The sequence below is a fragment of the Balaenoptera physalus genome (assembly GCF_965194825.1).
Source record: "Balaenoptera physalus genome assembly, chromosome: 10".
In the NCBI taxonomy this organism is placed as follows: Eukaryota; Metazoa; Chordata; class Mammalia; order Artiodactyla; family Balaenopteridae; genus Balaenoptera; species Balaenoptera physalus.
Genome location: NC_138889.1, coordinates 75323022 through 75347311, shown reverse-complemented (window position 1 = coordinate 75347311; position 24290 = coordinate 75323022). Strand labels below are relative to the sequence as shown.

General features: G+C 38.1%; 1 protein-coding gene across 2 annotated transcripts; it reads left to right on the top strand.

Annotated features, from left to right (window-relative positions):
* The first annotated feature begins 1710 nt into the window (after positions 1-1710).
* On the top strand, positions 1711-23637 carry SAAL1 (serum amyloid A like 1). Of its 2 annotated transcripts, none has more exons than XM_082476670.1 (12): positions 1711-1900; positions 3343-3456; positions 8166-8249; positions 11545-11624; positions 13319-13378; positions 13513-13628; positions 13973-14153; positions 16231-16313; positions 16402-16590; positions 19586-19779; positions 21831-21923; positions 22633-23637. In XM_082476670.1, the coding sequence occupies exons 1-12, from the start codon at positions 1766-1768 to the stop codon at positions 22723-22725; spliced, it is 1422 nt and encodes a 473-aa protein (XP_082332796.1). In that variant the 5' UTR covers positions 1711-1765; the 3' UTR covers positions 22726-23637. The 2 variants fall into 2 exon arrangements, with proteins under 2 accessions (XP_082332796.1, XP_082332795.1); XM_082476669.1 differs by having other exon boundaries at positions 1712-1900; positions 19583-19779.
* Positions 23638-24290: the final 653 nt, after the last annotated feature.

Below are 24290 nucleotides of genomic sequence, written 5' to 3'. Positions count from 1 at the left end.
CTGGGTGATAATGATGCACCAATGTAGGTTTATCAATTGCATCAAATGTTGTACATTGTATCTGGTGAGGAATGTTGATAATGGTAGAGGCTATGTATGAATGGGGGCAAGGGTCCTAAGGGAAATCTCTGTACCTTCTGCTTAGTACTGCTGTGGCTAAAACTGCTCCAAAAATAAAGTCTACTAAAAAAAGAAAAAGGACTGTAGAAGTGTTTCAGGCTACTTACTAATAAAAACAGTTGTATATTTTTCTGGATTTCATTTTAAGGTATTTGTTGGTTTCTTACAATTGGTGATTTACTGTGATTTCTTTTTTCCCATTCTAAATAAATATTTCCTATTGTAACAAATTTAATATTTGTAATTTTGTACTGTTTTCCCTAAAAGGGGCTTCTGAAATTGCATAATTCAGGCCCCACAAAACCTGGGTCTGCTCCTGCACAAAAGGTGAAAAAATGTTTATAATTATTTGAGCCTAGGATCTAGTTGTATTTTATGTATTAACACAGAGTATTTTTTTGTCCTGTTTTAATATACCTTAAAAATTTCCATAAGTGCAATTGCTGCGTAAATTGGAACATTATTTTGTTAGAAATTTTACCATCATCTGTTCATGATTTTGAGAAGCAGGGTCCCTGAGGAACCACACCTATGTCATTCTGCATTTGTAAATGTGGGGCTCACAGTAATTTGATGTGTATGTGCCAAAATCGGAGATCTTTGTTATATCTTCTACTACATTTGTGCCAGAGCATTTAAAACATTAAAATACATATTTTATTTAAAATTAATTTTATTTTTCCTTTCTGTAAGGGAATCATATTGGTATTATTGGAATTACATGTTGAGGTAGGTTATATCATCTATAAATTTCATTTCATTAAAGTGGTGTTCTGGGGCTTCCCTGGTGGCGCAGTGGTTGAGAATCTACCTGCCAATGCACGGGACGTGGGTTCGAGCCCTGGTCTGGGAAGATCCCACATGCTGCAGAGCGACTAGGCCCATGAGCCACAATTGCTGAGCCTACGCGTCTGGAGCCTATGCTCCTCAACAAGAGAGGCCGTGATGGTGAGAGGCCCGCGCACCGCGATGAGGAGTAGCCCCCACTTGCCACAACTAGAGAAAGCCCTCGCACAGAAACGAAGACCCAACACAGCCATAAATAAATAAATAAATAAATTAATTAATTAATTTTTTAAAAAAGTGGTGTTCTAAAATTTTTGCTGTGGGGTTTGGTGGAGCGTTGGGTCTGATGTTGAGTACCATCAAACTAAATAGAAGCAGGAACTGAAAACACAGGGAGTTGTAATACTGACGTTCTTCCTGGCGACGTTCGTCTTTTCCAGGATTCCGACCACACCTGGGAGAAGAATGATGTCTTTAAGAATGGCAAGTGTGCCCAGAGGTGAGAGGTCCGATAGCTTCACGTCTGTACTGGAGACATTGTCCTGTTCCGTGCCCGCACCCCCCGTCCCTTCCAATCAGACTAAGGGCTCTTGGAGAGATGGAATATCTGGTCCAGTGAGGGTGACAAATAACAATTATGAATATTACCGCGCCGGGGTCCTGGGTAGAGCGTCGGGTAAGTCAAGACAACTGGGCTCCCTAGTCTGATGGGCATATTGCTCGGGCACTCGGACTGGCAGGGCTCCGGCAGCAGGGGGCGCTGTGGCGGGAGCCGCGCTGTGCCCTCTGGCTCCTGGAGGCCTCTCTCCTCCTCCGGCGGCTTCCGGAGCGGTTCTCGCGCGCTGGAGGCGGCCAAGTCATGGACCGCAATCCTTCTCCGCCGCCTCTGAGTCGGGACGGAGACGAGGAGGAGGAGGCGGCCGGGGGGGACTGCATAGGCAGCACGGTCTACAGCAAGCACTGGCTCTTCGGCGTCCTCAGCGGGCTCATCCAGGTGCGGAAACTCGCGCCTCGCGTGGGCTCCCTGTGCGTTCCCCCAGACCCCCACCCCACCTCTGGCAGCCCCCTACTGCCGGGGGAGACGCCGTCCCCACGGCGACCCCCTCCCCAGGCCCCAGCGGCCGGGCCTCACCCTTTGCGTCCTCGCCGTCTCCCGGACCCCAAAACTGCCGGGCGCCACTTCCTGTACCCCTCAACACAAAGGGAAGTGTAATGGCAGGGATGCTGGAATGATTCTAATTAAAATGTTTTACTTTTGAAAATTTTCCAAAAGTACGTGACCATGTAAATTCATTGCTAGGGTTTTTGCTTCTCATTCCCACTGTCGTTTCTGAAGCCCAGGTCCTAATTGATCTGTTTCGAGGACTTTCGTTGTAGTAGAATAAATGGTGATTTAGCGGTCAAACAGCCCTGTTGTCAACAGCGCGGCTTGCCCAGCGTGACTTTGGGCAAGTCGCCTAACCGATTTCTTTCTCAGTTTCTATAAAGTGGGGTAATATTTATATTATTGTATATAGAGTTACTGCGTAGATTATGTAAGATTATAATAGCCATAGAGTGCTTACTGTAGTGTTTGCCTCATAGGAGCCTCTCAGTAAATATGAACGTTCTTATGTTTCCTTAACTTTTTTCCTACTTCCAATCACTGTCCTCTCCACTCTATCTTCTACACAGATGCGAGAATAATCTTAAAAAAAAAGGCCGTCTATGGGAACTCCTCAGAGTTACCTTTGCCTACAGGAGAAAAATACATATTTCTTAGCTTGGAATCCAGGACTCTTTGCAACTTTTCCAGCTTCATCTGCCCATGACACACTAAACTGCTCACCATTCCCCACACATGCTAGGCCCTTTCTTAACTCTGAACTCTTGTACTTTCTTCTGTATGCTCTTCTCCCTTCTTCACATGACAAACTTCGATCACCCCTCAAAGATTTAGCTTCAGTATCACCTCCTAAGAGAAGTTTGGGAAAACTTCTCCCAGACGTAGGTCATTGGTCCATCATTTTTGTTCTCACGGCTCTTTGTCCACAATTCAGTTGGATCACTTAGCTCTTTCTGTTGTGATTATCAGTCTATATGTCTTTTCCCCACTGGATCCTAAACTACTTGGAAGTAAGGGATTAAATCTTGTTTATCTTTGTATTTCTACCCAGTGCCTAGCAATAGTGTTTACCCAAGGTACCCAAGGTACTAATTTCCTTTTTTTTTTTTTTTTTGGCGGCACCGGGTGGCACGCGGGGTCTTAGTTCCCCAACCAGGGAACGAACCCGTGCCTGCTGCAGTGGAAACTCGGAGTCCTAACCACTGGACCACCAGGGAATTCCCCCCCCCCCTTTTTTTTTTGTGTGTGATCTCTAAATGATTGTGGGATAATAGTACTTGAGGAGTACTGTGGACAGCCTTTATTCATCTCCTTCCTTTGTGTTTCTGAAGATTGTTAGCCCTGAAAACTCCAAATCCAGCTCAGATGATGAGGAGCAGCAGATGGAGCTTGATGAAGAAATGGAGAATGAAATCTGCAGAGTGTGGGATATGTCAATGGATGAGGTATGGGGTTGGAAATGGAACTGAAAAGACTGTTGGGTAAGGAGGTGGTGAATGGATTTTTTTCTTTTTTTTAGGTTCAGTCCTTAAGTCTCTGGGGAAAAACTTTAAGGTCTGTAGTCACTCGTATTTATGGTACAGGGATGAGGTCCCAGAAGCTGTAAATGCTCAACTTTTGTCTTTGAAGGCAGAAAATCTGAGTGTCATTAGATTTGGGCTATGTAGATAGTTCTCATGAATGCGGGAATGCTTGTAGCCCAGGAAAGTTCTGATACTTATCTACCTAAAAAGAATACTGGCCTTGTATTTGAGAGCAGGTTAGGAGTTAGGAGACCACTGAGGTACCACAATTAAACTAGAAGAAAGGGACAAGAAGGAATTACATGTATATAATTGCAATAATATTTTAACATTTGTATTGGACTCTGTAGTTTGAAAGCCTTCTATCTGCTCTTCACAGTAACCCTGTGACATAGGTAGTATCCTTATTTTACAGGTAAGAAAAGAGGCAAAAAAAGAGGTTGACTTACATAATCTCTCATTTTATTACTTGGACTTTTGCAGTAGATTTCTGATTAAAATCCTTGTGTTAGTCTCTTTCACCTCCCTCTGTCCTCCACATTGCTACCCAAGTTATCTTTTTCCTAAAACACAGATTTACTTGTATTAAAATTCTCTCGTAAAATTTGTCAATGGCTACTCATTGTCTTCAACCATTTTTAAAAACAGCTTTATTGAGATATTATTGACACAAAAAACCTGCATATATTTTGAGGTATAATTGAAGTATAAAAACTGCACATATTTAAAGTGTACAATTAGAAAAATTTTAATGTATGTATTTGCGCATGGAACCATCACCATAATTAAGACAGAGAGCATGTCTTTCAGCCCCAAAAAGTTTCTTTATGCCCCTTGGTAATCCCAGTATCTTACCCCTCCCTGCTTCTACCCTCTCCAGGCAACTACTGATGGGCTTTCTGTCACTTCAGAGTAGTTTGCATTTTCTAGAGTTTTGTATAAATGGGATTGCATTCTTTTTTCGGATGAGTCTGGCTCGTTCACTCAGCATCAGTATTTTAGATTCATCCATGTTGTTGTGTATATCTATAGTTTATTATTTTTTATTGCTGAATGGTATTCCATTATATGTGTATACCATGATTGATTCTTTGATGGATATTTGAGTTGTTTACACTTTATTACAAATAAAGCTTCTGTGAATGTCTGTGTATAAGTATGTATGGATAGATGTTTTCCTTTCTCTTGGGTGAGTACCTAGAGTAGTGTGGCTGGATTATATGGCAGGTGTATGTTTAACTTTTAAAGAAAAGATCAAATTGTTTTCCAAAGTGTTTTTTACACTTCATGTTGCCACCAGCGGTGTATGAGATACAGTCCAGTTCCAATTTCTTCTCATCCTTACCAACACTTGGTATGGTTAGTCTTTTTAATTTCAGCCATTCTAATAAGTGTGTTGTGATTCTCACTGTAATTATGATTTGGATTTCCCTAATTACTAATAACGGTGAGCATATTTTCATGTGCTTATTTGCAATCTGTGTATTTTCTTTAGTGCAAGGGGCTGTTTAAATCTTTTGCCCACTTTTTAATTGTGTTGTTGTTGTTTTTTTTCCTGTAAGTTTTATGATTTTAGGTTTTACTTATAGGGCTGTGATCCATTTTGACTTAATTTTTGTGTTTGATGTAAGGTATGAACTGAATTTCACTTTTTATGCCTAAGGATAACCAGTTCTAGTTAGTGTGTTTAAAAGACTATTCTTTCTCCACTGAATTGCCTTTGCACCTTTGTCAAAAATCAGTTATGCATACATATACACATGAGTCTATTTCTGGACTCTGTTCTGTTCCATTGATCTATTTGTATCTTTTTGCCAATACCACATTGTTTTGATTACTGTAGCTTTGTAATAAATCTTGAAATTAGGTAGTGTTAATCTCCAACTCTGTTCTTTTTCAAAGTTGTTTTGGTTGTCCTATGTCCTTTGTATTTCCAAATTAATTTTAGAATCAGTTTGTCAATTTCTACAAAAAGCCTTCTAGGATTTTGACTGAGATTGAGTTCGATTTATTGATCATTTAGGAAAAGAATTGATAAATTAGCAATAATGAGTCTTTTGACCCATGAACAAGTTCTATCCCTCCATTTGTTTAGGTCTTCTCTAATTTCTTCAGCAAAGTTATGTAGTTTTTAGTATTTAGGTCTTTCACATCTTTTGTCTGTATTTCATATTTTGGGGAGCTATTGTAAATAGTATTTTTAAAAAATTTCAGTATATAGATATACATTGATAGTATATAGGTAGTATATAGATATACAGTTGATTTTATAGACCCTGGTCTATCTTGGTAAATGTTCCATGTTCACTTAAAAAGAATGTGTGTGCTTCTGCTGCTGGCAGGAGTGTCCTGTAAATGTCAATTTGATCAAGTTGGTTGAGAGTACTGTTCATCTTCTCTCTACTTTTTCTACAGTTATTAAGAAGCTATGGTTTTAAAACATTTTTAAAAAGAAACAACCTGTTTTTCAAATGAAATCTTAGTGTGAAATCCTCAAATATCAAATAGGTAAACTAGAGCTGCTGTTTGAATAAAATTGTCCGTGGAGGCAGGGTCATGCTCTTGGCCTCCTCTTTGTCCTCTCATGGTAGCTCTTGAAGCACCTCTAGAGAACTGAGCTGCCCACTGATTCACTGGCATAAATTCCCTCCAATGAGACTACATCTCACACTTATCGCCTGCCACTCAGTGCTTGAGCAGGACCAGAGACTTCCAGATGCTTCCTGCATTTTCATGTACTCATGCTCTGTTCATGCCACTCTGCATGGAATGTCCTCCACCTGCAAGATTTTTCCCACTTTTTATGGCCTACCTCAAATGTCACCTCCCCTGTGATGCCTCCCCAGACACTCCAGGCAGGATTCCGCTCTTTTCTGTGCTCTCATGGAACCTGTTCATTCTATTACATAATACTTATCCTGTTATTAAGTGATTGTTTTGAGCCTGTGTCCTCTGATGGATTTACGTTCCTCCTCTTAAAAGCTTAATGTCACCTCTTCAAAGATACTTTCTCTGATATATCTAGAGTAGCCCCCCTAGTCTTCATTTCTAGCACACACCATCTTGTTTATCTTCTTTGTAGCACTTAGGATTTATGTAGTTTAGTTGTTTATATGTTTATTGTTTGTTCATCCCTCTAGAATGAGAACTCGACTGAGGCTTTATCTATCTTATTCACCGATGTGTCCCCAGAGCCTGAAACAGTGCTTATTACTCAGGTTTTTCAGTAAATGTTTTATGAAGAAGTAGTCAATGGATGAATACCTGACAGTTACTATGGTATGCTGGTTAAGAGCGTGGACTTGATCAGACTCATCTGGGTTCAAATTCTGGCTCTGTTCTCCTACTGATTGCACAGTCTTGGGCAGGTTGCTTAACCTTTTAAAACTGCAGTGTAATGGGGTTAATAATAATTACTTCATAGGATTGTTTGAGAATTAAGTGAGAAAACATGCAAACCAATTCACTGGGCCTGGCATTTAATACTTGTTCAATAAATGTTAATTGCCATTATTGTTATTATTGGCATTGGTATTATTAGGCTACCTAATTATTGATATTATTCCTGCTACTCCAGGAATTATTAGCTACCATTAAATCAATAAATCGCTGCATGCTACAAAGAGTTGCGCACACGACAGACAGCTTGATCACTTAGAGTGGAGAGCATCTGCTGCTTTGACTTTCAATTTGGAGTATGTCTTTGAAATATTCTCTCTGACCATGATCTCTTAATAAGTGCAGTATATCTCTTCCAGTCAACAGTCATGCAGGTTACCCCAATTTCAGCTGCTCTGAAGGATTACTCCCTCTCTCTTTGAGAGCCCTTCGAAGGGCATTTTTCACATGAGCCATATAGCCTGTGTTCTAAGTTAAGCTATTGCGAATACACACCTCAAGTTTGGTGAAAATCCGAGGCAATAGACAGCCAGAAACTTAATTTTATCTAAATATTTTACAATGCAAATCTCCATAGCTAATTGATTTAGTTTTGGGGCCCACATTTCTAGTGAGATTGGGCCACATGTCCACTCCAGGTTCATCCACCTGTGTGGTGTGTCCCTTTAGACACTGGGGACTGGGCAAACTCTTTAGGAAGATGTGAAGCTGTCACAGTTACATTGTGATCAGAATTTTTTTCTGTTGAGGATTTTGAAAACAAAAGTTCTGGTTTTGGACATAACCCAATAGGAGTTTTTAATCTGTTTTCTCTATCAAGTTTTAAGTTCTTAGAAGACAGAAATTATGACTTTTACTTTTTTCCCTTCTCCTATCTTCTAGCATGATACCTGGTAATCAGCAAATGTGCTTGAATGAGTTAAGGAGAATTCCTGGTGGGTAGAAAGATCATTAAGATAAATACATACAAGGCAGTAAAAGGAGGACAGTCCTTTGGAATATCACAATTAGTTCAGATTTGTTTATGGAATTGTTCCATTGCCTTGAGACCAGATACCACAACACTAACATTACTTTTGTCTACTGACACAATTCCTAACCTTGTGGGGTTTTTTCCCTTGTGCTTGAAAGGAGGTATATGTGCAATTATTATTTTTTTTTATGGTTGCCCGAGCTATGGTGTTTAAGGAGGAATATTCAGCATCCAAGTTAATAATCATTTTTATTTTCAGGATGTGGCTTTGTTTCTCCAAGAATTTAATGCTCCTGACATATTTATGGGAGTATTGGCCAAATCCAAGTGTCCTCGATTAAGAGTAAGTATGTGCATTTCTAAAGCTGCCTCTTTGGAGCAATAACAGCAGATAGTGCTGGATAGTCTTTCATTTTTCTCACTTTAATGTTCTTAGTGGCTACAAATGAGTCTGCAGATGTTTATTGAACATTACCAGGTACTAAGTAATATGCTATTTAAAATTATTACAGTCATAGAATTTTAGATTTGGGCTGGACCAGGGAGATCAACACTTTAACAGATGTGGACACTAGATAGTCCTAATCATCATTATGCCACTAATATGTGGCTGAACAGGGAACAGTGCCCGGACCACCCATTTCTCAGTTTATTGCTTTTTTTGTTTTTTTAAGTCATAAAATCCTCTATTGCTTAAACTCAGCCTATTGCTCAAGACTCTCCACAATCTGAATCCAATTCGTCTTTCTAGCATAAAATATACCCTCCAGATAGTCTTCTAATTTAGCATGGCCTGTCTACTCCTCACCTCAGGAGCTTACTATGATCGTTGCCCTCTCCATGCCTTCCTTGTATGCCTTCCATCCCCTCTCAATATTCACATCTATTTTCCCAAGATGGTACTTTACTTCCAAGCCTTCCCAAATAAGTAAGCTCTCAGTGGCCAGTGATGATAGTGAATGCACCAAAACAATTCTGTACTTCTCATTAAGTCTTCTATGCTTTAGTGCCATTTAGGTTGCCATCTGCTAGGTATATCGTGAGTGATTAGCAAATATTTATTAAGTAATTATAATCATGAATAACTGCTATTTACTTAGTATTTCATTTTACTACTCTATGAGGTAAGCATTTATCTCTACTTTGTAAGTAAACGAACTAAGTCTCAGGTTAAGAAATTTGTCCGGGGTCATACAACTAGGAAAGAATGGAGCTGGGATTTGAGCGTAGCCTGCCTGACTTCAGTGTAACCACTGTACTGTATTGTCTCTCTTTTTTTGAAATTATGAAGTGAAGAATTCTGTAGTATATTTTTACAAATTGAATGTTGAATTAAAATTTTATTTAAGTACAGTGCTCCACCTGAGTTGGGGCCTCATGAACCAATGAACCACTTTTTCCTTGAGTTGTTATGTTAATATAAAGATTTGACAGTTATATGATTTTCTCCTGGAGTTTTCTAACTTAGGTACACTGACTCACGATAAGTACTTAAAGAAAATAAGCTAATTTTAAGAAAATAAGAATTGCTCCTTTCAGGAGTTAGTCCTATTATTATATATGTCTGTGAACCATAGCCTGTCTACGACAGCGATCCTCAGCCGTGACCACAAGTTAGAATCACCTAGGATGTGGGCTTTCCAACTTCAGCATGTCCCAGAATCACTGATTACTGAGTCCACCCCCAGAGTTTCTGATCTGGTAGTTTTGGGGTAGGATTGAGGAGTTCTAACAAGTTTGCAGGTGATGTTAGTCAGGTTTTGACCAGCACCAAGGCCCAAATTTTGAGAAGCTTTGCCCTAGGGAGCTTTTATAAATCCCAAGTCAGGCCATTCTCAGATCAATTAAAATAGTCTCTCCAAGTGTGGGACTCCAGACAGCTTTTAAAGTCCCCCCAGGTTATTTCAGTGAGTAGCTAAGACTGAAAAACTTGATCTTTGATTGGAAGTTCAATTATTCCCTCTTTAGTTTTTAAGGGAAATGTATGTGTATCTCTTCTGGCCCTATTCTCTTTTACTCTTTTCCCAACATTTGACCACCCACATTTTATTGAAACTCTTTACTCCTATAGCTTTGGTGCCACCTCACTCTCCTGGTCTCTAGCCTCTCCAGTCACTTCTCTGCTACTTTTTTTGACTTTTTATTGATACTTTCTTCCTGTGCTGAGTGTGGACTCCTTTTAAGGTGTAGACTCAGATCCCTTGTCCTCTTTATATTCACTTCCTTGGTGAGTTCATCCACTCTTTACACCTTTGGGAGTAAATCTTCCCGGTGGGATCAAGGCTACGACCTCCCTTCTGATTTCAGGTGCTATATCTCTAACTTTCTTTAGGCATTCTTTATTTGCATGTTGCATTTTCCAATCCAAAAGTCCATGTGTCCTAACTCAGTGTTTGTCGCACTTATCCAATCATATAAATCATATGATGTGCTTGGTAAACAACTTCCCGGACCGTACCCTGGAGATTCTGATTCAGTAGCTCTGAGATAGGACTTGGAAATTGGTATTTTTAACACACTCCCTGAGTGATTTTCGTGTTCGAGCAAGTTTGGAAACACTATCCTAACTGAACTCATTGTGTTCTTTCCTATGCTTTCTTTTCCAATTTTTTTGTCTATGGAACCAATCTCTCCTACTGGAGAAATGAAACAACTTGAAACCTAGGAGTTATGTTCAACTGCTTTCTCCCTTTACTCCCATCAAATTATTCTGCTTTCACCTTGAGTCTTTCTCAGCTTCATTCCTTTCCATGCCTGCCATCACCACCCTCATCTCATCTTCCTTCACTTGATTTCAGAGATGCAGTGTGATACGGTGAAATGCTCAGGCTCTGGAGCTGTGTTATTTCCTAGTTGGAGATCTTCAGCAAGTTGTTTAACTTCTCTGTGATTTGGTTTCCGCGTCTGAAAAATGGGGATAATAATGGTACATACCTCATAAATTATTGTATGAAATGTTGCGTGGAAAGCGCTTAGGGTAGTGCCTGGGTGTAGTAAGTGCTAAATAAACATTAGCTGTTACTACTGAGGTTATGAACTTCTTTTAAAGTTTTTTCGCTATCATTTTGCTTCCAGAATAATCTACCTAAAATAACATTGCAGTATGTTGACCCCTTCCTTGAGGACCTTCATGTCTCCAAATAACCTACTAAATTAAGTAGGCATTTAGGGCCCTTAATCCTGATCCTTTTTACCTGCTGTATTTATCTCATGCTCTCCTCCCACTGTGTGCTACTAATAACTGTGTACTGATACAGACAGCTTTCTGTATTAGCCTTTGTCCACTCTACATTAGTCCCTTCCTGCCTTTGCTGATACTTTCCCCCATGTTTGAATGTCTGTCTTCTTCTTTGTGTCTAAATCCTACCAATCATTTATGACTCAGTTCATCCGTAAGATTTCTTCTTCCATAACTCCTGCCTGCCTTGGATCTTTCTTTTTCTTATGCCTTTCATCTCCTCTCAAATACTCCTGGAAACTTGTCAAATTAGGGTGCAGGCAATATACTTCTGTGCGCTGCCTCTCCTTTTCTCTCCCCAAACTTGGCTCAGTGAAAGTTTTTTTTTTTCAAGTTGTTACTTTTGTATCTGTGTCTTTTACCTCAGAGCGACTGTGACCTGTGAAATTTGATTTGGCAGGAAATCTGTGTGGGAATTTTAGGTAATATGGCCTGTTTCCAGGAGATATGTGTGTCCGTCAGCAGTGACAAAAATCTTGGGTAAGTTTTATTACATAATAATTATGTTTTTTAAAAATAGGTTCATATTTCATATCCCTAAGGAAATCCTAATACATAGGACAGATAGGGAAACATTATGAAATGTAGTACTTCCTTTCTCCTGATGAGCAATCTCCAGGAACTTCATTGTGTGTTGATGATGGCTGGGGACTTGTGCACTATTTATGGACATGATTCAGGATTTAGGCCTGTTTTCTGTATTGGTTGCAAAGGGGCCTGAATTGTCAGCAGGTGGTAAGCCACATGGGATAAGAACCAGTGGGGCAGAGCTTGGAGATGGAGGCACCTGACCAGAGTCCAAAACAGTTTAGGCTCAGGGAATCCAAAGGCTCAGGGCTAGAGTCTGTAAAAACTAGACTTGTTGACCAGTGTCACCCTGACACTGGTCAACAAGTCAGTTCTGACTTAGATGGTGGTGATGGGGGACTTGCCAACAGACTAGAGGATACAGCGTAGCCCCTGTAATTCAAACGCTCTCATACTTCTGCTTGGAGGCCAGTTCTCTTCTACATGTAGGAAGTTTTGGGCAGAGGATTTCTAATGGTGGAAACCCCGGTGGTTATTTTAAGAGGTCTGAGAACACCCTGGAATTATATGCTACATTTTATGAGTATATTCATTTTCTAGGCAGAGGGTTTATGGCTGTTAATCAGAATCTCAAAGAAATTTGTGCCCACAATAGGTTAAGAAAACTCTTCTAGGCGGTTATTTCCAACAAGGGCTGTAGGGTTTATCACAGGATTCAAGTACCTGGGGCTCCAAAATAGAGGTTATTACCTCTTCTAGGTGTGAAAGACTTTAAGATCCTAGTTTAAAGTATTTATTCTTCCATAACTTATAATCATTCATGCAATAAATGACTCAGGATTATGTTTGGTCTCTAGTGATCCCTATTAAAAATCTGTGAATGAGTAATATTGACAAGTTTTATGAACTTAATTAAATGCATATCTTAAAATTAATGTGAAACAGTATACATTGCTGATGAGATATAAATTTGCTCAACCACTTTGGAACAGTTGGGCATTACCTAGTCATATTAGAAGGTCCACATACGCTATGACCCAGTGATGCCACTCATAGGTATACGGTAAGAGAAACCGTGCACACGTGTATCAGCATACTCAGATAAGAAGTATTATAAGACTATTGCTTGAAAGCCCCAAATTGGAATCAACCCAAATGTTCATCAGTAGTAGGCTGGAAAAATAAATGGTGTTATATTCATACAATGAAATGTTCTGCAGCAATGAATCTGCAGCTACTGGAAAAAGATGGGTAGATCTTAAAGACATGGTGTTGGGCCAAAGAACTCAGACTCAAAAGAATACATACAATATAATTTCTTTCATACAAAGTTCAAAACCAAAATATATAAAATGAACTATAGAGTAAACCAAGAAAATGATTGCTGGATAAGTCAGGATAGTAGTCATTTCTAGGTGGGAAAGAGAATTGTGATTTGTAAGGGACACGCAAGGGCTACAGAGATGCAGCTCTTGTTTTTCTTGCTTTATAATTATTCACTAAGTATAGATTTGTATCTTACAGGTTTTTATGTATATTTGCTATATTTCACAATTAAAATGTTTAAAAAGTTAAATAAAAACTCTGCTTTGATATTTGAAATGAGAGAAGTGAGGCATATTGGGTTAACATTTTTGTTTTTGTAGCCAGGTATTATTGTACTGTTTGTGTGATTCAGACCCTCCTACTCTGCTGGAAACAAGCAGGTATGCTTTCTTCTTTTTATGGATTCTGTATACTTACCCCTAAGGGAAACTAGGAAAATAGAGTTGCTCTTTCACTCTTGAATTTCCTTTACTGTTTTTGAAAGATAGATACTAAGCTCACATTTATCACGTAGGTTGTTGCTTACTTGCCTTTCCCAGACAGAAGTGGCCATTGTCTGGGTTGAAAGAATCCGAGAACATCCAGCTATTTATGATAGCATTTGCTTCATCATGTCAAGTTCAACAAATGGTAAGTCACCATGTAATGTAGAAAAAAATATTTTTTTAATTATATTTAATTGTTAGGAAACCAGGTAACTATTTCTGGAGGTCAATTAAAGACTAAGTGTTAGGTGAGAAAGTATTTCAATTCAAGATATGAAGTTTCTTAAACTCTCTGGATACTGATAAATCCCCCACTTAAAAATGATGGAAGCCAAGCAAATTTAAACAAAGGAGGTAAACAAATTGCCCTTGGAATAAGTAATGCTTTGGCAAGATTTGGCTTTCTTGGAATAGTTTTAAGAATTTTGATTAGACTTACTACTTTAAAAATTTTGTTTCTTATTTCAATATCTCTTTTATTCTCTGCAGTTGACTTGCTGGTGAAGATCGGGGAGGTTGTGGACAAGCTCTTTGATTTGGATGAGAAGCTAATATTGGAATGGATTAGAAATGGGGCTGTTCAGCCTCTGGACCAACCCCAGGAAGATTCTGAACAGCAGCCAGTGTTTCGAATTGTGCCCTGTGTACTTGAAGCTGCCAAACAAGTACGGTAAGTGAGCTCTTTTGTGCAAAATGTTCTGGGAAAATCCAGTTGCTAGAAGTACCCTTAGATATGTCTTTTTAGTTTCCTTTCAATAGGATGAGTAGCACATAGCTGATCTGTGTCAGGTTTGATTCACTACTGATATTGGTAACAATATATTTGCTCTTTGCAAGAATCATAATGGTTGCAAAATACTTGTTCTAATATTACTTAGCGGTAGGCTGTTTATTGTTCAGCATTAATTATGGTTACTGTTTTAAAATCTTCTGCAGTTTTGTATAATTTATATTAAATGGAAAAGATTTTCTTTGTGCTTTATTTTCCACTGGTCATGTGACAACTTCTTCAGTTAATGTCAGACATCACTTATTTTCTTGCTCCTTGTGTGTATGTGCCAGTCTTGGATAAGTGACTGGCTTTTGGGCTCTGATGTCTTCCCAAGAGCGATTACTAGGTGTTGTAGGTCATTGAAACTGTTTATTGCTAGTCACTAGAACATTAATTTATGAATTGATCTGCTTATTGGTCAACTGTGCATTCTTAGTGCTTTATAATCCACATTTTTTTTTTTTGGCTGTGCTGCGCGGCTTGTGGGATCTTAGCTCCCCAACCACGGATTGAACCCGGGCCCTCAGCAGTGGAAGCGTGGAGTCCTAACCACTGGACCACCAGAGAATTCCCTATAACTCACATTAAAACCTTTAAATTTTATGTCCTTTATCCAAGTGAGCATTAAACTCATCATCTTTCCCCCAAACCTGCTTCTTCCGTATTCTCAATCTCAGTAAATGATGTAATCATTATTCCATTTGGATAATGTGGGAGAAACGTGGAAGCCATTACCGATACTTCCCCATCCCAGTCTTCTCCCATGGCCAGTCAACCTCCAATCCTTCTTCCTGACTTTTTCTGGTACTCCATCTGTGCCACCACCAGGCCACTGTCTCTTACCTGGATGGCTACAGCATTCTCTTACCTGAGTTCCCAGCCTCAAGACTAGCTCCTTCCAAGCCTAGACTGTAGAGCTGTTTTTCCAGAACATACGCTGGTCATCTCACTTTCATGCTTCAAACCCTTCAGTTGCCTTCCTTAGGATGAGGTCCAGATTTTTATGGCTTATAAGGCCCTGTACTATGCTTCTCCATCCTTATTCCTTGTCTTCTGTTTCAACTGTATGAAATTTCCTTCATTTCTTCAACTGAACCAAGCTCTCTCGACACCAAGCCATTGCACACCATGTTGTCTCTGCCTCCAGCATTTCTTTGCCCCTTTGGGTTTCTGCGTAACCATTTCTCTTACGATACATTCCCTGATTCTCCAAGCTAAATTAAATCCGCTTGCTGTGTGGTCCTCTAGCACCTTGGACTTCCGCTAGTATTACATTCATATTACTTTATTGTTATTACTGCTTTAATTATTGTCTTTCATTTTAGACAGTAAATTTCATGAAGGTAAGGACAACGTTTTATACATCTCTGTTTTCCCAGCCCCTAACATAGTGCCTGCAAACGATAGGCACTTAAATATTTGCTGAACCATCTTTTAATTGTTCACTATCTTTTTCACTTAATTGTACGGTTGAAGAACTAAGATTGTGAGTTTCTAGGAATCCAAACTGTTGATCACAAAAATTATACTTACCTGGTTTTAGTTTTCTCAGCTCGGGAGCTAAGATGATCCTGTGAAGTTTTAAAAACATCATTATTGTCAGTGCTTGGTGCAGTGGGCCTTACATTCATTCTATAAGTCTCAGTCATTTTTTGTCCTGATTACTCAAGTAAACCAGAATGGTGAAGTATCACTTGATAGGTTTCTGCATTGTTGCTTTCATGGGACAGGGCCAAAAAGAACTTTTACTTCTTGTCCTGTGTGTGTTGATTGTACTACATAATATTTGTTTTTTGACTGATTTCCCCATCAGAATATAAGCTCTGGTGAACACAGAGACTTTGTTCTGTTCCCTGTTTTATCCTTAGCATGTAGGGCAGTGCCTAGTACAGAGTGATAAATATTTGTTGAATAAATGAATGACTACAGTCACATAGACAGTAAAGTTGATTGAGCTTTTGCTTTTTGTATTTAGTTCTGAAAATCCAGAAGGGCTCGATGTTTACATGCATATCTTACAGCTGCTGACTACAGTGGATGATGGAATTCAAGCAATTGGTAAGATGTTATATGGGGAAGCATGATAGTTACTCATTTAATTGTTTTCTGTTTTTGAATTACTACTTCCTTCATCATTTTTATTAAGTACAGTGTCCTGACACTGGAAAAGACACTTGGAATTTACTCTTTGACCTGGTGTGCCATGAATTCTGCCAGTCTGATGATCCACCCATCATACTTCAAGAGCAGAAAACAGTGCTAGCCTCTGTTTTTTCAGTGTTGTCCGCCATCTATGCCTCACAGGCTGAACAGGAGTATCTAAAGACAGGAAAAGGCAAGTATAATTTTCGTTCACTAAATTAAATTCTAGTCTATCAGATGTGTTTGCTGTTCATTTTATTTCTTGCTCCCATTTTTTTAGTGCTTTTAGCCCCTTGAATACAAAAACATCACATGCCCAATACAAAAAAAATTATAAAATTTATAAAAGGAAGCCTAGTGCTTGTAATCTGATCATTCAGAGATAACTACTATACACTCACATCCATATGTATTTTTTTGCCTGTTTTTTAGGCAACTTTTTTCATTTAGAAATATAAATGAATATTTTCCTATGTAAACAAATGGTCTTTCACAGAATGATTTTTATGACTAATACAATTAAATCCATGAACCATCTAGAATTTATTCTGGTGTTACATGTGAGGTATGGTTTCAAGTTTTTTCCAGATACCCAGCTGTCTCAACATTATTGAGTAAGTAAACCAGTTTACCGACACAGATTTGAAATTTCATCATTACTATGTTTTATATTTCCCTATATATTTTATTCAGTTCCATTGCTCTATTCATGTATCAGTAGCCACAGTGTTTTGATTATTAAAGCTTTATATTTTGATACCTAGTAGGGCTAGTACTCCTGCATTCTACTTTTTCAGAATGTTTTTGACTGTTATTATTCTTTTTTTTAAACACTGAATTAGATTGACAAGTTCCAAAAACAAAACCAAAAAATCTTCCTGATTTTTTTTATTGAGATCATGTTAAATTTATAGAGTATCCAAGAACATGTGCTTTTCCATTTGTTCAAGTCTTATTTTATGTCTCTCAGCAATGTTTTATGATTTTCTTCATACAGATCTTGCATATTTCTTGTTAGGTTTATTGCTAGATATTTTATCTTATGGATTGCTCTTGTCTATGGTATCTTTTCTTCTGTTGATTATTGTTGTTGGAATATATGAAGACTGTTGGTTTCTGTATATTAATGTTGCGTCTAGTAACCTTACTGAATTCTCTTACAGTTCTTAATGGTTGTTCCAGTGGTAATCTTGGACTTTATCTAATACTACTTTGGGTTTAACTTAGATATGTCTTATCACTTTTCTACCTCTTCTTTCTTTTATTTAATGGGTTGCCTTGGACCTCTGGGGTTAAGTAATAATGGTGATCCTTGCCTTTTTCCTGACTTTATTGGTCATGATTCTAGAGGTTCATCATTAATCATGATACTATTTGGGGCTTAAGCTATTTATGTTGTACCATTTGAGGAGATATTAATCTATTTCTATTTTATAAAGAGTTTTTTAATCAAAAAAAATGATGACTATTTTCAAGTGTCTTTTCTGCATTTATGGGTAAGTTACCTCACTGAGAAGGTGACATTGAGTACAAACCTGAGGGAAGTAATGGAGTGAGTCATGTAAATACTTGGGGAGAAAAGCATTCCAGACAGAGAGAACAACGAGTGTAAAAGCCCTGAATTAGAAGTATGCCTGGTATATTTGAGGAAGAGCAGTGAAGCCCTGTATGGCTGGGGTGGTTTCAGCGTGGGTAAGAGGAATGGAACCTGGGACCAGAGAGGTAACAGGGGCTAGAGTGTAGAGGGCCTGGTTTTGCCTTTTACTTGGAATGAGTTAGGGAGCTGTGGAGGGTTTTAAGCAGAGGATGGACAGACAGGAGCCAACTTTAATAGGCTCTCTTTGGCAGACGTGTTGATGAGAAATGCATGGGGAGGGCAAGGGTACAAAAGGGAGACTAGTTAGGAGGCTGCTGTGACCTTGAGGCAAGAGATGGTATAACTTGGATTAAGGTGGTAACAGGGGAGGTGGTGGGGAAAAATAATCAGATTCTGATCACTTTTAAGTAGTGCCAACAGGATTTGCTGACTGGTAGGATGAGGAGGGTGAGAAAAGTCAAGCTATGTCTGGCATTTTTGTCCAGAAGAGTTGCCATTTACTAAGATAGGAAAGACTGGTTTTAAACATGATAAGTTTGAGATGTCTACTCAGTGTTCAGCTGGAGCTGTTGAGCTTACAGTCTTGAGTCTGGAGCTGAGGAGAGAGGCCTGAGCTAGACTGTAAATGTTGGAGTTGTCAGTTGTTATGCTGATTACTTCTTCCATAACCTTAGTTATTTCTATCGATTTGATTTGATGTGGAAAGAGAGGAAAATTAATATTTTTTACTGCCAATATTTTGTCCTTTTCTTTTTATCATTTGTAGTTCTTAATGAATATTGATGGCATGTTATTTGGTATATAGACATTCATTATAGGTTGCCCATAATGCTTTTTTTTTTTGGCTTAAATCCTTTTATATCAGATACAAAGGTCACATCCCCTGTTTTCCTTTTGTTTGCATTTGCCCCTAATACCTTTGTCTATCTTACTCTTTTCAACCTTTCTAAATACTTTGTTTTAGGTGTTTTGATTTCTTTTTAATAGATGAGTTAAACTCATTTAAATGTAGTTAATAGTTATGTTTGATCTGAATGCTGTCGTATTATATTTTTCATTATGTATATTTATATTGAAATACTTAAATATATAATTTATTTGCTTTGTTTTTGTGAGTATTTCTGGCATTTAGTAAGGATTGTGTTTTGGGTCTAGTGGTTACCTTTATAACTGGCTCAAAACAGAATTATAACTGCCCCCCCCCTTTTTTTTAATCCTTAATATCTGATAACTTAAAACATATATCTCAATGTTGACTATTCCTTATCCATTTTCCCTGGTACTTTCAAATTTAAGTCTTGGGGGATGAGGGGCTGTTCCAGAATTACATTTTCAGATATCTACTCTTTTTCATCATTTTGGGTTTCTTCTTCAATCTGTGTTATTTATTTGCTTATTTGAGAGTATAAAAATGTAAGCCTCTTGAAGTCTGAGGCCTTGATGATCTTGTTTACCACCATATCTGCAGTACCTAAAATACAGTGTCTAGCAATAGTAGGTGTTCAATACATGTGCAGGAATGAATGAATGAATGAATGGTAACCAAATTTAACTGGCTAATGCCATGCCTCTTGATTTGTTTGTACAGTAGATCTTCCTCTAATTGACAGCCTGATTCGTGTCTTACAAAATATGAAACATTGTCAAAAGAAACCAGAGAACTCAGCAGAGTCTAACACAGAAGAAACTAAAAAGTCTGATTTAACCCAGGATGACTTCCACTTGAAAATCTTGAAGGATATTTCATGTGAATTTCTTTCTAATATTTTCCAAGTTTTAACAAAGGTAGGAAAGAAGTATTAATGCCTTCTTCAGTAAAAGAAAGTATGGATTGCTTACTGCTCCAAATTTTATTATTAATGTTTTTATTTTTTAATTTTACGTAAGTTTGGGAAAATAGAGGCAGAAAAAACTTATCATAAGTTTATACTCTTAAACTAACAGCTGATGTAGTTTGGTATATTTATTTATGTGTTTTTCACATACTTATCACCAGTATATACAATTTTTGGAGGCTGCTCTTTTCACGTAACATTACAAGCACTCTTCCTGACTCCTGATCAATACACTGAAAGATTTTTCACTGAGAGCCAGTTTGTTTAATACCCAATTTGCCAAAAAGTCAGTTTTCAAAATTTACTGTAAACTTGTTATAAAGAGTATTCTTCCTGAATATGTGCAGGATTATTAACATGTTCTTTCTTTGAGCATATTCTTTCTATCCATATATTTTAGGAAAAATATATTTATGAATATAACTATGAAGAATATATTCATATTCATTGACTTTTTTAAGAAGAATATTCCTTAAAACAAGCTTCAGTTATTCTAGTGATTTGTATTTTTGGTGAATTATCTTGCTTCCCTTCTCCAGATTTGGGGTTATTACCTTAGCATAGGTTTTCAGAAGTTAGATTGCTGGTTTCGACGTGATAAATGTGAAGCTGACTGAGGCATAAATAGCTACATATTGCCAAAATGCTTTTGACATGTGAAAATTTGGTTTTACTTGATCCTTATTATTGTGTATTATAATTTTTATATCAAGTAAAATTCAACAGGTGATACATTGTGCCTTGTTTTTTTTAATTAATTTAATTTTTTTATGTTTTATTTATTTTATTTATTTATTTTTGGCTGTGTTGGGTCTTCGTTGCTGCGTGTGGGCTTTCTCTAGCTTCAGCAAGTGAGGGCTACTCTTCGTTGAGGTGCGCAGGCTTCTCATTGCGGTGGCTTTTCTTGTTGCGGAGCACGGGCTCTAGGCGTGTGGGCTTCAGTAGTTGTGGCACGCGGGCTCAGTAGTTGCTCACGGGTTCTAGAGTACAGGTTTAGTAGTTGTGGCCCACGGGCTTAGTTGCTCCGTGGCATGTGGGATCTTCCCAGACCAGGGCTCGAACCCGTGTCCCCTGCATTGGCAGGTGGATTCTTAGCCACTGTGCTACCAGGGAAGCCCCAAATTGTGCCTTATTTTGATTTGCATTTTTATTATTAGTGAGATTGAATATCTTTCCATATATTTGTATATTATTTGTGTTTCCTGCTTTATAAACTTACCCATTTTGATTGTTTATATGAATTCCTTGGGTAATTCTATATCTATATCTTTTGCATATTCGTTGCAAGTATTTTTCCCATTGCTTGTTGTTGCTTTTGTTTTTTTGGAGGGAGGGATGTAGATGTTTCTTAATTTTTATATGGTAGGAATATAGATGGAAAGTGGGCTGAGAATAAACCAGAGGTATGTCTTGAAAATTCGGATATGCCACTTAATGGAATTTGGACTTAATCTTGAGGAAACTGAGGAGCTACTAGAGATTTTTTTTAAGCATCAAGTGATGTGATCTGTTTAGAAAGATTACTCCAAAAGCAATGGAGAGAGAGGATTAGAGCGAGTTGAGGCTAGAAGTCAGGAGACCAACCAACCAACAGGCTCTTGTGGCTGGTAATCTTCAAGAATAATCTGAAAAATAATGAAAGCTTAGACAGTGGAAGAGTGGATGGAGAGGAGGAGTGGGATGAGAGAGATTTAGTAGAGTAGAATTAAACACTTAGGGGGAGCGGCTAGCAGCAGTGGAGGAAGAAGTCTTGGCTGTACCCCACATTTTTGGTTTGTGCAACAGGCTGGGTGGCTGGTGGTGCCTTCACCAAAATAAGGGCTGCAGTGGAGCACATGTTGGGGTTACACAAGGAGGAATGATGGTGGGTTTAGTTTGGGACATTTGAAATGCATGTAGGATCAGTAGGGAGTTGTAAATACTGATTTGTATTTATTCACCAGATATAGCTTTAGAAATTTTCCTTTTTTGACATCAGATCTCTTTGTTTGTTTGTTTTAGGAGACTGTAGCTCAGGGACTAAAGGAGGGACAGTTAAGCAAACAGAAGTGTTCCTGTGCATTTGAAAACCTTCTTCCTCTCTATAACCCTGTGGTGAGTATGAGTAAATGTATAGGTGGCTGAGTTTCAGGGGATTACTGAGTAAAATGTTTTAAGTAAGCACTTGATCTTTGAGGCCTTTGTCAAAAAAGATAGTGCATATAATGCGCATGACTTAATGCCTTTGTCAGATAGATGACTGCTGGATAATTTGTGGCACTAGCCTGAGTAACAGTTTAAATGTTAAGAGAAAGGAATCAACACTGAATTTATAGTACCCCTTTCTGTTATAGCATATATATTAACCAAAAATAAGATTCTTAGGTAGGTACAGTCAGTAGGTTTTTATGGTCCTTCAAATTATATTGCATTTGCTACCATTAGAGGCAATTTCAAAATAACTTTTTTTAGGAAAATGAAGTATGGCATGTGGGAGTGAGGCGGGGGGTCAGCAAGGAGGATGATAATACAACTCTGGTAATGGACCCTCAAGGGGAATCAGTAGGAGGATAAATACTAGTTTAAAAGAAAACAAAATGGAAAGGGCTAGTCATTTCCTTGAGGTTTCAGAGGACCATCCAGGAAGTACCAGTATTGTCATCTGACAAGCTGTCAACATTTCTTTTCCGTTGGACTGTTTAGAAAACATAGGTAGAAAAAAAAAAAGAAAACATAGGTAGAGCATTTTTACAGACAATAGTCAGTATCTTAAAACATCTTTTCCTCTACTTATGTTTATTTGGTTCTTTTGTTTGACTCACAGGTAGAAGACTTCCTCAAAATCCTACGTGAAGTTGATAAGACCTTTGCTGGTAACCTGGAGGAAAGCTTCCCAAGTTTGAAGGTTCAGACTTAAAAACTGTTGGAATTCCTCTGCTGAAGAAATGAACTCTATTTTCCTTGCTGACAGTTGAAATTGACAAACAAGAAATATTAGACCATAATTGTTTGGTTTTATACTCATGCCCTTCTCCTCCAGCCTTATCTCATTTTTGTTTGGCATTGGAATCTAGCTTCACTACCATCAAACATCATCTCCCCCGCCCCCCGCCACTTCTTTTTTGTATTGGTTGTGCAGTCTTTTGTCTTCTTCAGGTAAAGAAGACAAAATACAAGCTTATCATTGAGGTTCTTTTTAGAATATTTGAGGGGTTGGTGAGGATTTTCTTTGTAACTCTTAATTTGATTTTTACTCAGAATTTTGTATTCATATCCACTACAAGTACATTCACCTGCACTAGTAGAAAACCCTACTATAGTAGTTGCTTAATCTGATAACTTGTATGTATTTTATGCAATAAGAAGTCCAGAGGTGGGCAGTCCAGCCCTGATAAGGTGGCTCAGGGACCCTGACTCCTTTCATCTCTATGTGGTCTGCCAGGTAGACCTCTGTGTTCATTTTTATTGTCTTGTGGTTAAGGGCACTATAATATCTCTGGTCCTTTCTTCCACATTCAGGGAGGAAAAGGGAGAAAGAAGCAAAGGGGCTTTCTTCTAACAAGTCTTTACCTTTTTATTTGTAAAGGACAGCCCTCCCTGGCCAGAACCATGTCGCATAGCCATTCCTAACTGCAGGTATTTGAAATCAAGTACTTTTTTCTTTCTAGCCTCTACAGGAGAGAAAGGCAAGAGAGAAGGGAGATATGAATGGCTTTTGAGTGTACCCAATCCATGGTGTTTGCCACAATATGCAAACCTGTCTATCCATTTTACTTGTATTGACTCCATGCTAGGTTGTTAGTAACAATTAAAAGCAATTACTAGTTTAGCTTTGTTATAGTTCAGTTTTTTTTTTCCAATGTTTTATGTATGAAGATGGAAATGCTAACATTATGATAAAAGCACATTAGCAAAATTCTCTATCTTCAGAGAAGATAGAATAACAGTGGTTTAATTTCAGAAAGTGATTTGCTTGAGTGACTTCAGATTTTTAAAATTAAGATTGAGGGAGTTTCATAACTTCTGATTGTTTATAAACTGCTACACGTGATTTCCCTCTCATACTTTACCATTCTTTATAGTGCTTCTTAATGAAATATATTCAGAGAATCAACCAGGTACACTTATAGGAAGCACCCAGTTTGCATTATTTCAGTTACTGAAAGTGGACTTTTAATAGATTTTCAGAAAATATCAGTTATGAATGAAAAAGCGAGCTTTTTAAACCTCTCTTCTGGTATAGCCTCTTTTCAGTTTATTGCAGAATCTTTTAGACTTTAAAGCATTGGTCTTGCCTCACACTTTGTATTCTTTCCTTGAGTGACTTTTGCTGATAAAACACAGGGGTGTCCTGTGTTATTTATAAGAGATATATCAATATAATTTCCAGTTTGGGGATAGTTTTATTGTTGAAAGTATCCCTGCTGAAAAGAATTGAACTATAAAATTAAAATCGTACCGATTAAACTCTAATTGGTAGGT